The 15017-nt window shown below is 38.0% G+C and overlaps 1 protein-coding gene across 1 annotated transcript in view; it reads left to right on the top strand.

The window, feature by feature from the left end:
- HMCN1 (hemicentin 1) overlaps window positions 1-6140 on the top strand; it is a 410617-nt gene extending 404477 nt beyond the window's left edge. The window contains exons 106-107 of the mRNA XM_079108039.1: window positions 2936-3062; window positions 4770-6140. Coding sequence (XP_078964165.1) covers window positions 2936-3062; window positions 4770-5136 — 494 coding nt within the window. The 3' untranslated portion in view covers window positions 5137-6140. The remainder of the gene's footprint in view (window positions 1-2935; window positions 3063-4769) is intronic.
- Window positions 6141-15017: the final 8877 nt, after the last annotated feature.

Below are 15017 nucleotides of genomic sequence, written 5' to 3'. Positions count from 1 at the left end.
TGAGTCAATAGTACAGCAATATCGAGGCAATCGTTTGTACCCATTGTACAGATAATAATTCTAATGCTCAGAGTGATTATGTAATCCTCAGGATCCTAGAATAAATCAAGACCAGCGGTAGGACTTGCTTCAGATCTTACACATCTAGAAGTCCTTCACTTCTCCTAAGATGCTGTGAATACCAGGGGCTTTGCACTGTGGGAACAACAGGTGGGAACGCAGATTTTGTCCATGTTTTAGAACCTGCCTAAGTTCCTCAAATCAAGAATCTTCCAGAAGAAGTGCATATGCCTAACACTACCAATGCACACCCTGTAGGTGTGCCAGACACCTGGAAAGAAACAGGGCAGATACTGTTGGATATTTGGAATAATCAAACCCACTGCAAAACATCTTAGCCAGTTTATGAGAGTTCCATCCTACACACATTCCAGAGTTTTCCTCTTTTCTAAATGTAGCCAGTTTTTTTTTTTTTAATTGCCTTTGTCACTCATTAAGTTCAGAAAACTTTTCAGCTTTTATTTGTGCTACAGAGTGGGAAATACTGTGAACAAATCAGAAACAGGTGACAGTTGAAATGTTTGCATTTTTTAAATGGGTTACATATTTTTATAGGTTTAAAAATATATGAAAACAGTAATTCCTTTTGAAGAAATCTTCAAAGGATAACTTGGAGTCTTTTGGGGGTTAGAAAATGAACAAAAGACAACTCTTAATTCACTTAGGATTTTTTAAAGCTTTACATATTAGTGATAAAACTGTCAATGAGAAAAGGGAAATTTAAGTGAATTCAACGTGGAATAAGAAACTCTTGTCAAAAGTGGAAGTCACCATCCTGTAAAATGAAAAGCAAAATATTCAGAAAGCTTAACCAATTAGGATATGCCTAAGAAGTGGTGAAGAGAAACTAAAAGATATTTATGCTAATTTTATGCACCACTAATCTAATTCTAAAAATTTAGAATCATTATATTGGCATTGCATTTGAAGTGAGTTCTCATCTGTTCTTGTTTTATAAAAACTAATCCATAATACTTACCAAGAATGTGAATTAATTCTTACTGTCCTGATACTTTAAGTATGTTTATCCTAAATTAATTTTTTTAAATATCCAGAAGCACTGGTTAAATGCATTCATATCTTCTAAATCTATTAATATAAATTTTTTTCAGCTCATTTTGGGATTCGTTTCTGATAATAATAATTATGAGATGCCCATAGTTTAATTTCTATAATATTCTTTAAATATTTAACAAAAACTAAACATCACTACATTGTTAACAGAAGACAAAAGCATGAGTTCTTTACTTTTTTAACTTTTTTCTGTTTTTCTGTTTTTCTTTCTTATTGGTACATTATAATTAAACATAATAACAGGATTCATTGTTACATAGTTACACATACACACACTGTAATGATATTATTTGATCAGTTTGGTTCTCCAGCACCTCCCTCCTTTCTTGTGTTTCTTCTAGTGTTTGTCTTCTTTTTAAGAACAGTGAGCACAGTGATGAGGTGCAGTAAGAAGAGTGAATGTCCAGGGGTCACTTCATCCTGAAAAGAGAGATGGAGTGAAGACAAAGGAGGGCCACCTGCCTCCAAGCTCAGGGTGAAAGCTTTTTTGTGGAAAACTGTTATTATGGACTAAGGTCAAGCATTTTGTGTATTATATTATTTCTTTATAGATTTGAAGTTCACCAAGGAAATTCTGTAAGTTAATGGCTCTTGTTATGCATGCTGATGCATCTCCATGCTGCCATTATCATGGGCCCTTGCAACCCAATGACCTTGGTATTTCTGCGTGTATTCACTACAAAAGTTAGAGATAAAATGAAATTTTGAGAATGGCTGTGAGTGGAATTTTTTAAATGAGAGAAGCAAAGATACAGCTAATTGAATTACTTTCACATTTTCCTAGATGACTTTTCACTTCATGGTGAGACCATCTCAATTGGTCCGGGAGATAAAATACTTCTGACAGATAAAGATCATAATTAGAAGTTGGTTTACAGAGATGATAGGCAAGACTTAACTCTCCCCCTCCCTCCCTTCCTACCTCTTTCTCCCATGTTTGCATGCACACACAGTCATTTCCATTCACAGATTCCCTGTTGCTCAGATGTAAACCCCAAATTAAGAATTACAGCTCAAAAAAAAATTCCTTTTCAGAAAGCTTAAAATTTTTTCTTTTAGCTCTGTTTTAATGTCTCTTAATTCTAGTGGTTTTAGTGTTTCAACTTAACAATTTTGTGCAGAAAACAACAAAATAAAGATGGTTTTATTGCATATTTTCCCCACATTGCTATTACAGTAGGATGAGCATCCTCTGCCACCAGGTGAGGCCAGACTGCACAGACTCAGATGTGAGTCTGAGTTTGAATGGTGGTTTGGGGGTCATTCATTTCATCCTGGATCTTTTATTCTTTATTTCATCTCTTTCCTCAAAATCCCACTGGCCTGTACAGTCTCCCCAGAATTTTTAACTTGACTTCTTTCATTTCTACTATCCTACTTCCCACTTACCAATTTGAACTTATAAAACAAAATACGGGAAGGATGCCTCACATTTTAAAGAGGTTCCTCACTTTACAAAAGTATTTACAAGTGTCCTTTAAATTTTTAGCTTGTTTGTAGTGCATCTGAAATATTACTTGCTTTACAAAACTCAAGGGTACTCTATTTTCCAAATATAAAAGAACTCAGAGAGCTCTACAGAGCCCCCTGCTACTTCGATAGCTCTTATTTTTGGAAACCTTTTCGGAAATGTGCCTCAGGGAGCATGACCTCCACTTCAGGGTTGCCCTGAGGTGTGACCCTGGTTCATCCGTGAGGAGAAGTTAAGCCTCCACGCTCCAGTCGGATGCCCACCATGGCAGCTCTTTGGGCCTTCTCTGAGCCCCGTTGCTGACGCTCTGTGTTCCTTTGCTGTGCCTAGATGTGGATGAGTGTCTGGAGCAGAATGTGCAGTGTGGGCCGAATCGCATGTGCTTCAACCTGAGAGGAAGCTACCAGTGCATCGACACGCCCTGCCCACCCAACTACCAGCGGCATCCTGTCTCGGGGTATGTCTTGCCCTCCCAGCCCAAACATGCTTCTGAAAATCCTCCACCGCTCTCCGGGGCTTATGCCCTGTCTGTACCCACGTCTAACTCATGGAAAGTCTGCAACCTCAAGGGGCTGGTGGGGTGACACTGTGTTCCTTCTTCCATGAATGGGCCAGGAATGAGCTCAGTGGCCGCTGCAGCCTATGCCATCACTTTTGGCTGCCAGGGTTTCCCAGGGCACCGTCTGCAGCACACAAACACCATGTAACCAACATCTAGAACTCTGCTTCTGCAGAGAGCATCTTGGGGATGGAGCCTGCCTCTCTTTGAGATGTCCCAGTTTCCATTTGTGCGGCCTCAGGACTCAGCTCTCAGCCTGTGGAGCACTCCGAGCAGTACCTCGCCTGTGGTCAGGATGACTCGCCGCGCCACGGGAGGACGGAGATGAGCGAGGCTGAGTCAGTAGTCTGCACATGCTGGTTGTCTTGCAGACACTTCCTGCTGTCTCACACGGTCTTTGCTGGGTTCTGAATAAACTGTTCTATGTTCTCCCTCCTCTTTCAGAAATGTTATGCCCAGTCCAGGTACCAAGGTAACAGAATGCTTGAAAACAAGTGATAATGTTCATTCTGGACAGTCCCTACTAAGGAGAGGACATTTCTGAAGCCAGCTACTCATTAGGGCTCACACTTTGTTTGCCTCTTGGTAATGCCTACCACGTTACTGTACTGTGGCTAAGTGTCATTTGCTCAGAATCCACCAAAAACCTGTTTCTAATTGGTCTTATGAGAATAGGAAAGGGAAGGAGAAAATTAGAATTGTAGACTTAGGAAATGTCTAAAAATACTCCGACTAAAGAATCCCTATCTTCTTAAATGATCCTCTGTGGTTTTTTTTTTTTTTTCCTCTTGATTTCTGGCAACAATTTGAAAGTCATCATGACTCAAAAAGCAGTCAGTGTGAGCTCTAGAAAAAGAAAATATAGTTTTTAATCTAAAATAATATGAAAGACAATTACGAAAGGAAGTCCCCTCCAGGCCAGGAAACCTAATTGACCTTTGATTATTTTTACAAAACTAAGCCAAATATCAGGGTATCCAATTTTAGCTTTCAAACAGTATTAGGATGGATGTTATAATTTCAAAAATATATTTTTAAATAAACTTTTAAATATATTTCCCCCCTTTAAGAAGTATTTGTTTCCAATATATGTACAGATGCTTTTGTTTCTGAAACTGACTTTTTTTAATTATTTATTTATTTTTATTGGTTTTTTTCCCATTTTTTAATTAAAAATCATAAATTTACATAGGGCAATGTTGTTTGATTTGAAACTGACTTTTCATTTCAAAGAAACTACTCTTAGCGCTGGGGATCTCAGCAGTAGAACATATACTTAGCATCCATGAAGCTCTGGTTCAATCTCCAACGAACCCCACCAAAAAAAGTGTAGTTATGGTATCTGTTCTTACTTCAAGAGCTCAAATGCTTCCGCTTCTAAAGGAGCAGAGAGATGGATACCTGACTCAAGACCATATTCTCTTAGCCATCTGGCATCTGGTTTGGTTTAGTGACCTAGAGCCTGGGCTGAGCCTTCTTGCTCTGCAGCCTTCTGGCTCCTGCGTTTAATGCCTAAAGGTTGTCATGGGTCACAGTCCCCTGGATCATCCCCTCTCCTGCTTCCAAACCAGATAACTTTGTGTATTTCATGTTTATTGTCCTTAGGTTCTGCCTCAAGAACTGTCCACCCAATGATCTGGAATGTGCCTTGAGCCCATATGCCTTGGAATATAAACTTGTCTCCCTCCCATTTGGAATAGCTGCCAATCAAGATTTGATCCGGCTGGTTGCATACACGCAGGATGGAGTGATGCATCCCAGGACAACCTTCCTCATGGTGGATGAGGAGCAGACAGTTCCTTTTGCCTTAAGGGATGAAAACCTGAAGGGGGTGGTGTACACCACCCGACCACTTCGAGAGCCAGAGACCTACCGCATGAAGGTTCGAGCTTTATCCTACAGTGCCAACGGAACCATTGAATACCAGACCACATTCATAGTTTACATAGCTGTCTCTGCCTATCCGTACTAAGAAGCTCTCCAGAACCTCCTCACACAGTTAAACCACACTTCAACCATGGCAATCGAGTTCCCTCCAACAGTTGCAAACTTGGCAACTTGAAAATGGTGCTCTCCTGTTTCTTGTGCCTTCCTGGGTACTGCCGAGGTATTTTGACGATCCCACCATGGTCTAGAAGAATCCCTTATTATTTTCTTTATTTATTACACTGGAGCAGTTATTTCCCAAAGATGATTCTGAGTACCTAACAGGACATATCAGTGGTGTTTATAGAAGTTAAGATCATTTTCCTGAAAACAAAATAAAACAAAAACAACTCATTCAAAGTTAAGTAAGTTTTTGAGCATTTGATTATTTTTAGAATAATAAACTAGTTGCTCTGTATCTGAATAAAAGCTTATGATATAATGAAAAAGATTTTTTTAAAGTACTGATACTTTATAATAGGACACCTACTTTCATTTTAAGGGGGTGGGGGTGGAAAGACCACATTGTGCAAATATAGTACCACTACCAGAAAGTTGTTTTGTCTCCAAATGATGCTTACCTTGACTGAATGTCCAAAACAAGGATATCATTTTTATTGATTTGTGAAATCTTCTGAACAACTTATGGTGATAGGAAAAATTTCCTTTGTCCCCAGATGATTGTCCATGTTACAGATCTTTGCTCTGACATTTTGATCCAACCTTTCAGTTAGCTACGTAACTTTTACATTCCGTACATTTTTGAACTTTTCTATCTGTCAAGGAAAACAATTTTTAAAAATATCAATAAGACAGATTCTTTTTTTAAATCTTGTATGTTCAAATTAACATGTTAAACGTCAATACACTGTACATGGTGGTAATAGACTCTGTAAGCAATTGCCAAGATGTATTCTATTTTTATGATGTGTACATATATTACCTTAGTGTGTATTTTCTATATAATATCTTGATGGACTCTTTTATAAAATTATTTTATAAAAAACAATGTTACAGTAAAGTCAGTCTAAATAAAATTTTTACATCCTTTTTCTTAACTTTTTTCAGAACCTGAAATGTGTTTCCTTATAGCTATAATAGATATTAAGGTTTACAGTCACATATATAAATATGTACATATCACAACAGCCCCTGAAATTATTATAATTCATATTTTATAGGACCCTTAGACACAGATAACTTATACACCTTTCTTTAGACAACACAACTCATTAGTGGCAGAAATACCTTCCTTTCTATCTCTTATGACTCCAAGTCAAATAATGTCTTCCCTACAGGACAGTTTCCTCAGCCATCTAAACAGTGGCCTTATCTCTAGTGAATCCACCTCTCACCTGTGATAGACAGTAAACTCGGGAAGGCCAAATCAAGGCCAAGGATTGAGGATTTTTACCCAGGATCACATTACTCAAAGAACCCTGAAAAATGTGTCTTACCCACAGACAGGCAGTTGAGGCTCTCAATGAAGTTTCCCACAGAACAGTATATAGAGCACTCATCCAATAAAAGATGTTTTGAGTCAAAAGGGTTCCATAATAAAACATGCTCAAGAATCACAGCAACTGTGTCCTCCTCTAAAAGATTTACTGTGCACACTTACATTTGAAGGATCTTAAAAGTTCAGTAGCAAACAAGTTTAATTTGTTTGACCTTTTCCAAGGTATTTAATCATAAACCTTTCCCCCCTAATATATTGTGATGTTTCACTTAGCACTTGGGGAAATACACTGCACTTAAGTCAAGACACCTGCTTTGCTCTTCAATCTTAGAAAGGCCACTTAATGACCAGACACAGTGGCACGCACTTTCAATCCCAGTGGCTTGCAAGGCGGAGGCAGGAGGATTACAAGTTGAAAGTTATTCTCAGCAACTTAGTGAGATGCTGTCTCTAAATAAAAAATATAAAGGAGTTGGGGCTGTGACTCAATGGTTAAGCATCCCTGGATTCAATCCCCAGTACCAAAAATAAATAAATAAATAGGGTTGTATCAAAGGCGGCCAGGTTTGTCCTATGCCCGTATCCATCATTCCATGCTTAATATATGCATAGAGATATGACAACTATTTTGTTTCTTTGTTTTTAATTTATTTATTTTTATTTTTACAGACTACATTTTGATTCATTGTACACAAATAGGGTACATCTTTTCATTTCCATGGTTGTGCATGATGTAGCTTCATACCATTCATGTAATCATACATGTACATAGGGTAATGTCTATCTCATTCCACCATCTTTCAAACTCCCACCTTCTCCTCCCTCTCATTTCCCTCTGCATAATCTAAAGTTCCTCCATTCTTTTCTTACCCCTCACCCCCATTATGTATCATCATCCTCTTATCAGGGAAAACATTCAGCCTTTGGTTTTTTGAGATTGGTTTATTTCACTTAGCATGATATTCTCCATTCCATTCTTTTATCTGCAAATGCCATAATATTATTATTCTTTATGCCTGTATAATATTCTATTGTGTATATATACCACAGTTCTTTATCCATTCAGCAATTGAAGGGCATCTAGGTTGGTTCCACAATCTAGCTATTGTGAATTGAGCTGCTATAAACATTGATGTGGCTGCGTTACTGTAGTTAAGTCCTTTGAGAATATACTGAGGAATGGGATAACTGGGTCAAATGGTGGGTCCATTCCAAGCTTTCTGAGGAATCTCCATACTGCTTTCCAGAGTGGCTGCACCAATTTGCAACTCCACCAGCAATGTACAAGTGTGCCTTTTTCCCCACATCCACGCCAACCTCTCTTACTGCTTGTGTTTTTCATAATAGCCATTCTAATTGGAGTAAGATGAAATCTTAGGGTGGTTTTAATTTTCATTTCTCTAATTACTAGAAATGTTGATCACTTTTTTTATATATTTACTAATCACCTGTATATCTTCTTCTGTAAAATGTCTGTCCAGGTCCTTGGCCCATTTATTGATTGGGTTTGTATTTCTGGTGTAAAGTGTTGTAAGTTCTTTATAAATTTTAGAGATAAGTGCTCTAGCTGAAGTGCATGTGGAAAAGATATTCTCCCACTCTGTACCTCTCTTTTCACATTATTTATTGAATCCTTTACTGAGAAAAAACTTTTTAATTTGAATCCATCCCATTTATTGATTCTTGCTTTGATTTCTTGTGCTTTGGGAGTCTTGTTAAGGAAGTCTTGTCCTAAGCCAACATGATGAAGATTTGGGCCTACTTTTTCTTCTATTTGGTGCAGGGTCTCTGGTCTAATTCCTAGTCCTTGATCTATTTTGAGTTGAGTTTTTGTGTAGAGTGAGAAATAGAGGTTTAATTTTATTTTACTGCATGTGGATTTCCAGTTTTCCCAGCACCATTTGTTGAAGAGGCTATCTTTTCTCCATTGCATGTTTTTGACTCCTTTGAATGTGTGAGGTAACTGTATTTGTGTGGGTTTGTCTGTGTCTTCAGTTCTGTACCATTGGTCTGCCTGTCTATTTTGATGCCATTACCACACTGTTTTTGTTACTATTGCTCTGTAGTATAGTTTAAGTTCTGGTATTGTGATACCTCCTGCTTCACTCTTTCTGCTCAGGATTGCTTTGGCTATTTGAGGTCTCTTATTCTTCCATTCTCATATTCTTATTCATCTTATTCATTCTCATATTCTTATTCATCATTGCTTTCTCTATTTCTATGAGGAATGTCATTGGGATTTTAGTAGGAATTGCCTTGAATCTGTATAACACCTTTTGTAGAATGGCCATTTTGACAATATTAATTCTGCCAGTTTTGTCAAGTTTTGTCAGCCAGTTTTGTCCTTTGCCCATGTCCATCATTCCATGCTTAATATACACATAGAGATATGACCACTATTTTGTAATAATGAAGCAACAACTCTGAGGATAAAAGCCTACATAATAAAGAGAGAAAGAAGGTGGATAAGAAGGGAGGGAGGGTGGGAGGAAGGGCCTGGAAATTTCTATGGCAGTGTTGAACCATTGGAGATCATGACCCCAGGACTTCTAGTTATTTGAAACCAATGAACTATTATTTAAGACAATTATTTATTGAATTATCTATTTCCCTTGGAATATTCATGACTACAGAACCACCTTTTCCTCCCTTAGTTTTTAAAAAATATTTTTAGTTGTAGATGGACACAATACCTTTATTTTAATATGTGGTGCTGAGGATCAATCCCAGTGCCTCTCACATGCGAGGCAAGTGATCCACCTCTGAGCTACAATCATAGCCCCCCTCCCCTGGGTTTTCTCCAACTATATTAATTGTACTACTATTCACCCAGTTACTCCCACTGAAACCCTGGGAGTGATAAGTTGTCACTTTCCAAACTCCCCATATTAAGTCCATCGAAGTACAACTCTATCGCCACTGCTGCCGTCCTAGGCAAGCCCACCATTGCCCCATGCAATACCCTCCTAGCCGGTTCCTTTCTCACTCCTGCTCTGCTATACACTCCGTTTTGTATAGGACTGATGGTTAAAATTGTCTAAGAGATCATGTCCCTCCATTAAAAATTTCTTCTTTTTCATTTAGTCTAATAGTGTTTTCTCTCTACTGTGTCAGCCGAAATAAGCTGGAACTACCTTTTGTTTCTCTGTACCATTTAGATTGTGGGCCACAGGGCGGCATTGGTGGTACAGTGGTGAGCATAGCTGCCTTCCAAATTGTGGGCCACCTGAGACATTTTGCCTGAGATTTTGGAAAGTAGAAATGAAGCTGTGGCCCTGTCACTTTTACACTTAGAAGGTCACTGCAGGGTTGTAGATGCTCCTTCAAGTCACATGCCTTTTCACTATTAGCTCATCTTGTTTGTGTGGTACACCAGAGAGCCCCCAAGTATTCTGCCTCCCGCTGAATCCTCCTTCATGTTCTACAACTCCATAAGTTTACTTCTGTGACAAAGAGCCCTGGCTTTTCCTGCCTGAGTCCTAGGTTGTTCAAGTTGGAGGGGTAAAGGTGCTTTGGACAGAACTGTCACCCCCAAAATTCGTCTGTTACCCTAACCCCAAATGTGACTACATATGTAGGTAAGGTAAGTAAGGTTAAATGAGGTCATAAGCGATCAACCTTAATCTGATAGGATCAGCATCCTCCTGAGAAGAGACGTCTCTCTGTTTCTCCCCACCCACCACATTCACCACATGAAGGCAGAGTAAGGAAGGCAGCCCTCTGCAAACCAGAAAGAGCTCCTCCAGACTCGCTAGGCTACAGATCTGTCAGAAAATAAATCTGTTATTTAAGCCATATTTTGTGATGGCAGCCCAAGATGGTTAACGTAGAGACCAGTGCATGCGATCTAGCTCATATGCCTGCGTTTAGATCTACTCCTCCAGATCATTTTATTGAAGATGGAGAGAATGTAAGATTGCTTGTCTGCTTCCTTCCTTCTAAGTGTACTGGAGAACTTGGCGAAAGAAAACAAAAAGCTCAGGGCTTTATTTCCATTTAAAGATCTGCAGAAAGGATATGAATTCAGCAATGACTCAAAAGCAATCCTTTATCCTTATAACTGCGGAGCCAAGGTTTCTAAAGATCAACCACAGGTTTCATCCTAAGAGTGGCTGAATTGTAATACAAATTAAATTCACAAACTCATGGGGTCTTCAGTGTTCAAGCTAAGGCACTGATTGAGAAAGAAGTACAGCCCGAAAATTTTGGATGGAGACATGGGAGCAAATTTTGATAAAGTTGGAAAACTTGAAATCAGCTGTTGACAACAGGAACATCCATTCTCCTCTGTGGGAGGAAGTTGTTCTTCCTTGCCTAAATGACCTGTAATGGCCTCCTCTGAAGTCTCTTGTCAGAGATTGACAATGGTCCCCAGGACCTATCCCCATCACCCCTCTTGCCTTTGGACCTACAACCACACTCATGTTGGTGAAAACCAATAACAACACCAAAATTTAAATGAAGCTTGTATTCTACACACCTTTTTCATTTAGTAATTTATTTTATTAAGCTTTATGAAGTGACCATCTTCAACACATTGAAAATTTTTAATTTTACCACAGATAGTTTGGCAAACACTACACTGCACACCACGAACTAAAAATTATAAGCTATCATCTCACAGAAGGAAGTTAAAGCTCAAAGAGACTTGTCTTGCCTCAGAGTCACACCACTCTGAAGAGATGAATCCTTCCACTCTTTCAGAGTCTCTTCCTGGTGTGCAGCAGTGGTGGGCCCACAGCTGTTCCGCCTCCCACTGAGTCCTCCTTCATCTTCTACAGCCCCTGGGCCACCTCTGTGTCCCGAGTAGGAGAGACGGAGCTGGGATTTGGACTCTGGCCCATCTGACTGCAAAGCTGTCCAATTTTCTGAATAAGAAAACCCCTCTCAGCCTTTCAGAAACATCTGCTTATATCCAACCTTCAAATTGCAGTGTGAGTGTGAACCATAGCTTCTCAGCTTGGCACTTTTACAAAATACCTTCAACTCTCCCACTGGAGTGGGACCTCAACTCTGAAATTAGTGTAGTTGCCAATATCATTCATCCTTTAAAAATTACCCATTAGAATCCAGCTATCAGTAATCTGGAGGTCTCATCTATTGTTTCCTAAACATAGGTTAACCTCCTCTGAAGAGTCTGAAAGAAGGAGATTTAGTGTCACTAAGAAAATCTAGTACTCTATTCCCTGTGCTAGAGACTGAGGTTTTAAAATCATGCTTAGGTCAGCTAAAATCAAAGAGGCAGGCTGAAAGCTTAACTGGTTATATATCAGAAGGGCCTTGAGACCTGAGACATCCTAGCTTTCCCAAAAAGTCAGCTGCAATGGCCCCTCTCATCACCAGAGATGAGCCAGGATTTCCCTGTACTGAATCCCAGTTAACTTTTTAAATGCTTATTTTCCAACACTTCCCCTTTATGTATATGCCCAGTTTTCCTTGCAATGCTTCCACCTACTTGTCATGATCCAGTGTTCCCTTTCTTTCCACCTATGTGATGTTCTCCTTTCCATCTTGACATACTGAATTCTTGACCACCTTCATGCTTTGTTTAATGCCCAATCCTCCATAGTCTTCCATGATTTCATGAGCAAAAGACATCTCTTCCACCTCTGAACTCACACAGTCTTCCTCTGTATCTCTCCTATGGCACTTCTCACTTTCTACTTTGTACTATGGTTGTTTGGCATATATAGCCTCTTGTCTACTAGACAGAGGAGCAGTGGACTGGGGTTACCTCTTGTCCTGCACGGATCTTAGCACAAAGCAGTATAACCAATATATGCCCACACACCTGTACAAGGACAGCGGACCAACTGAAGGACTGAATTTAGATAAAGAAGGGATCAAGATTTAGAATGATAAATCTAGCCATAGAAGTTATTCAGATATCCATATATTTATTTATTCATTTCAAAAATATTTATTAAATTCTTACCATGTGTTGAACTCACTGATAAACATAAAGAATGCAAAATCGGGAAGACACTTATAACCCAGTGAGAATTCACATGTGAAAATAAACAATTACAATTAATTAAATAGCATACTATTGAATTATAAATGGACAAAAGAAATCAAGGAGGAAATAAAAAATACTTACAGGTAAATGAGAACACTAATACAACATATCAAAATCTCCAGGATGCTATGAAGGCAATGCTAAGAGGAAGTTCATTGCATTGAGCTCATACATTAAAAGAATTAGACCATACTACCAAAAGTACTATATAGATTTAATGCATTTTCTATTAAAGAAATAGAAAAAAAAGAATTAAAAAGTCAACAAATAAATGACCTAAAATTACATCTGAAAGACCAAGAAAAAGAAAAACAAATCAACACCAAAAGCAGTAGATAATAGGAAATAATTAAAATCAGAGCTGAAATCAATGAAACTGAAACAAAAGAAATAATTCAAAAGTTGACAAAACAAAAAGTTGGTTCTTTGAAAAAATTAATAAATTTTATAAACCCTTAGCCACACTAACAAAGAGAGAGAAAACTCAAATTACTAAAACTCATCATGAAAAAGGAAAGACCACGACAGATACTACTGAAATACAGAAGATAATTAGAAACTGTTTTGAAAATTTATACTCAAATAAAATAGAAAAACTTGAAGATATCAACAAACTTCTAGAGACATATGATCTACCCAAACTGGTGCAGGAGGACACACAATTTAAACAGATCAATTTTAAGCAATGAAATAGAAGATGCCATCAAAAGTCTATCAACCAAAAAAAAAAAAAAAACCCACACAGATTCTCAGCCAAGTTCTACAAGACCTTCAATGAAAAATTAACACCAATACTCCCCAAATTATTCCATGAAATAGAAAATGAGGGAACACTTCCAAACTCATTCTATGAGGCTAGTATCACCCTGATACCGAAACCAGACACATCAAGGAAAGAAAGCCTCAAACCAATATCCCTGATGAAAATAGATGCAAAAATTCCCAATAAAATTCTGTCAAATCACATACAAAAACATATTAAAAAGATAGTGCACCATAATCAAGTGGGGTTCATCCTTGGAATGCAAGGTTGTTTCAACATATAGAAATCAATAAGTGTAATACATCACATCAATAGACTTAGAGACAGGAATCATATGATTATCTCAATAGGCATAGAAAAAGAATTTGACAAAATACAGCACCTCTTCATGTTTAAAATGCTAGAAAAACTAGGGACGGCAGGAACTTACCTCAACATTGTAAAGGCTATCTATGCTAAGCCCATGGCCAGCATCATCCTAAATGGAGAAAAACTGAAAGCATTCCCCCTAAAAACTGGAACAAGGCAGGGATGCCCTTTTTCACCACTTCTATTCAACATCATCCTTGAAACTCTAGACAGAGCAATCAGACAGATGAAAGAAATTAAAGGGATACGAATAGGGAAAGAAGAATTCAAACTATAACTATTTGCTGACAACATGATTCTATATTTAGAAGATCCAAAAAATTCCACCAGAAAACTTCTAGAACTCATAAATGAATTCAGAAAAGTAGCAGGATATAAAATCAATACCCATAAATCAAATGCATTTCTATATGAAAGCGACAAATCCACTGCAAAAAAAATTAGGAAAACTACACCATTCACAATAACCTCAACAAAAATAAAATACTTGGGACTCAATCTTATAAAAGAGGTGAAAGACCTCTACAATGAAAACTACAGAACACTAAAGAAAGACAATGAAGAAGACCTTAGAAGATCTCCCATGTTCTTGGATAGGCAGAATTAATATTGTCAAAATGGTCATAATACCAAAAGTGCTATACAGATTCAATGCAATTCCTATTAAAATCCCAATGGCATTCTTCATAGAACTAGAAAAAGCAATCATGAAATTCATATGGAAAAATAAGAAACACAGAAGAGCCAAGGCAATCCTTAGTAAGAAGAGTGAAGCAGGAAGCATCACAATACCAGACCTTAAACTATACTATAGAACAATAGTAACAAAAATGACATAGTATTGGCACCAAAATAGACACATAGATCAATGGTGCCAAATAGAAGATACAGGGACAAACCCACATCAATATGGTTATCTCATGCTAGACAAAGGTGCCAAAAATATACATTGGAGAAAAGATAACCTATTCACCAAATGGTGCTGGGAAAACTCGAAATTCTTATGTAACAAAATGAAATTAAACCTCTCTCTCACCCTGCACAAAAATCAACTCAAAGTGGATCAAAGACTTCTGCATTAGAACAGACACCCTGTGCCTAACAGAAGAAAAAGTAGGCCCAGATCTTCATCATGTCAGCTTAGGACCTCACTTCCTTAACAAGACTCCTAATTAATGCAAGAAGTAAAGTTAAGAACCAATAAATGGGATGGATTCAAACTAAAAAGCTTCTTCTTAGCAAAGGAAACAATCAATAATGTGAAGAGAGAGCCTACAGAGTGGGAAAAAAACTTTACTACACACGCACCTCAGATAG

This window comes from Sciurus vulgaris (genome assembly GCF_902686455.1).
Source record: "Sciurus vulgaris genome assembly, chromosome: 12".
Classification (NCBI taxonomy): Eukaryota; Metazoa; Chordata; class Mammalia; order Rodentia; family Sciuridae; genus Sciurus; species Sciurus vulgaris.
The sequence above is the reverse complement of the archived record's forward strand: the minus strand, read 5'-3'. Positions and strand labels throughout refer to the sequence as shown.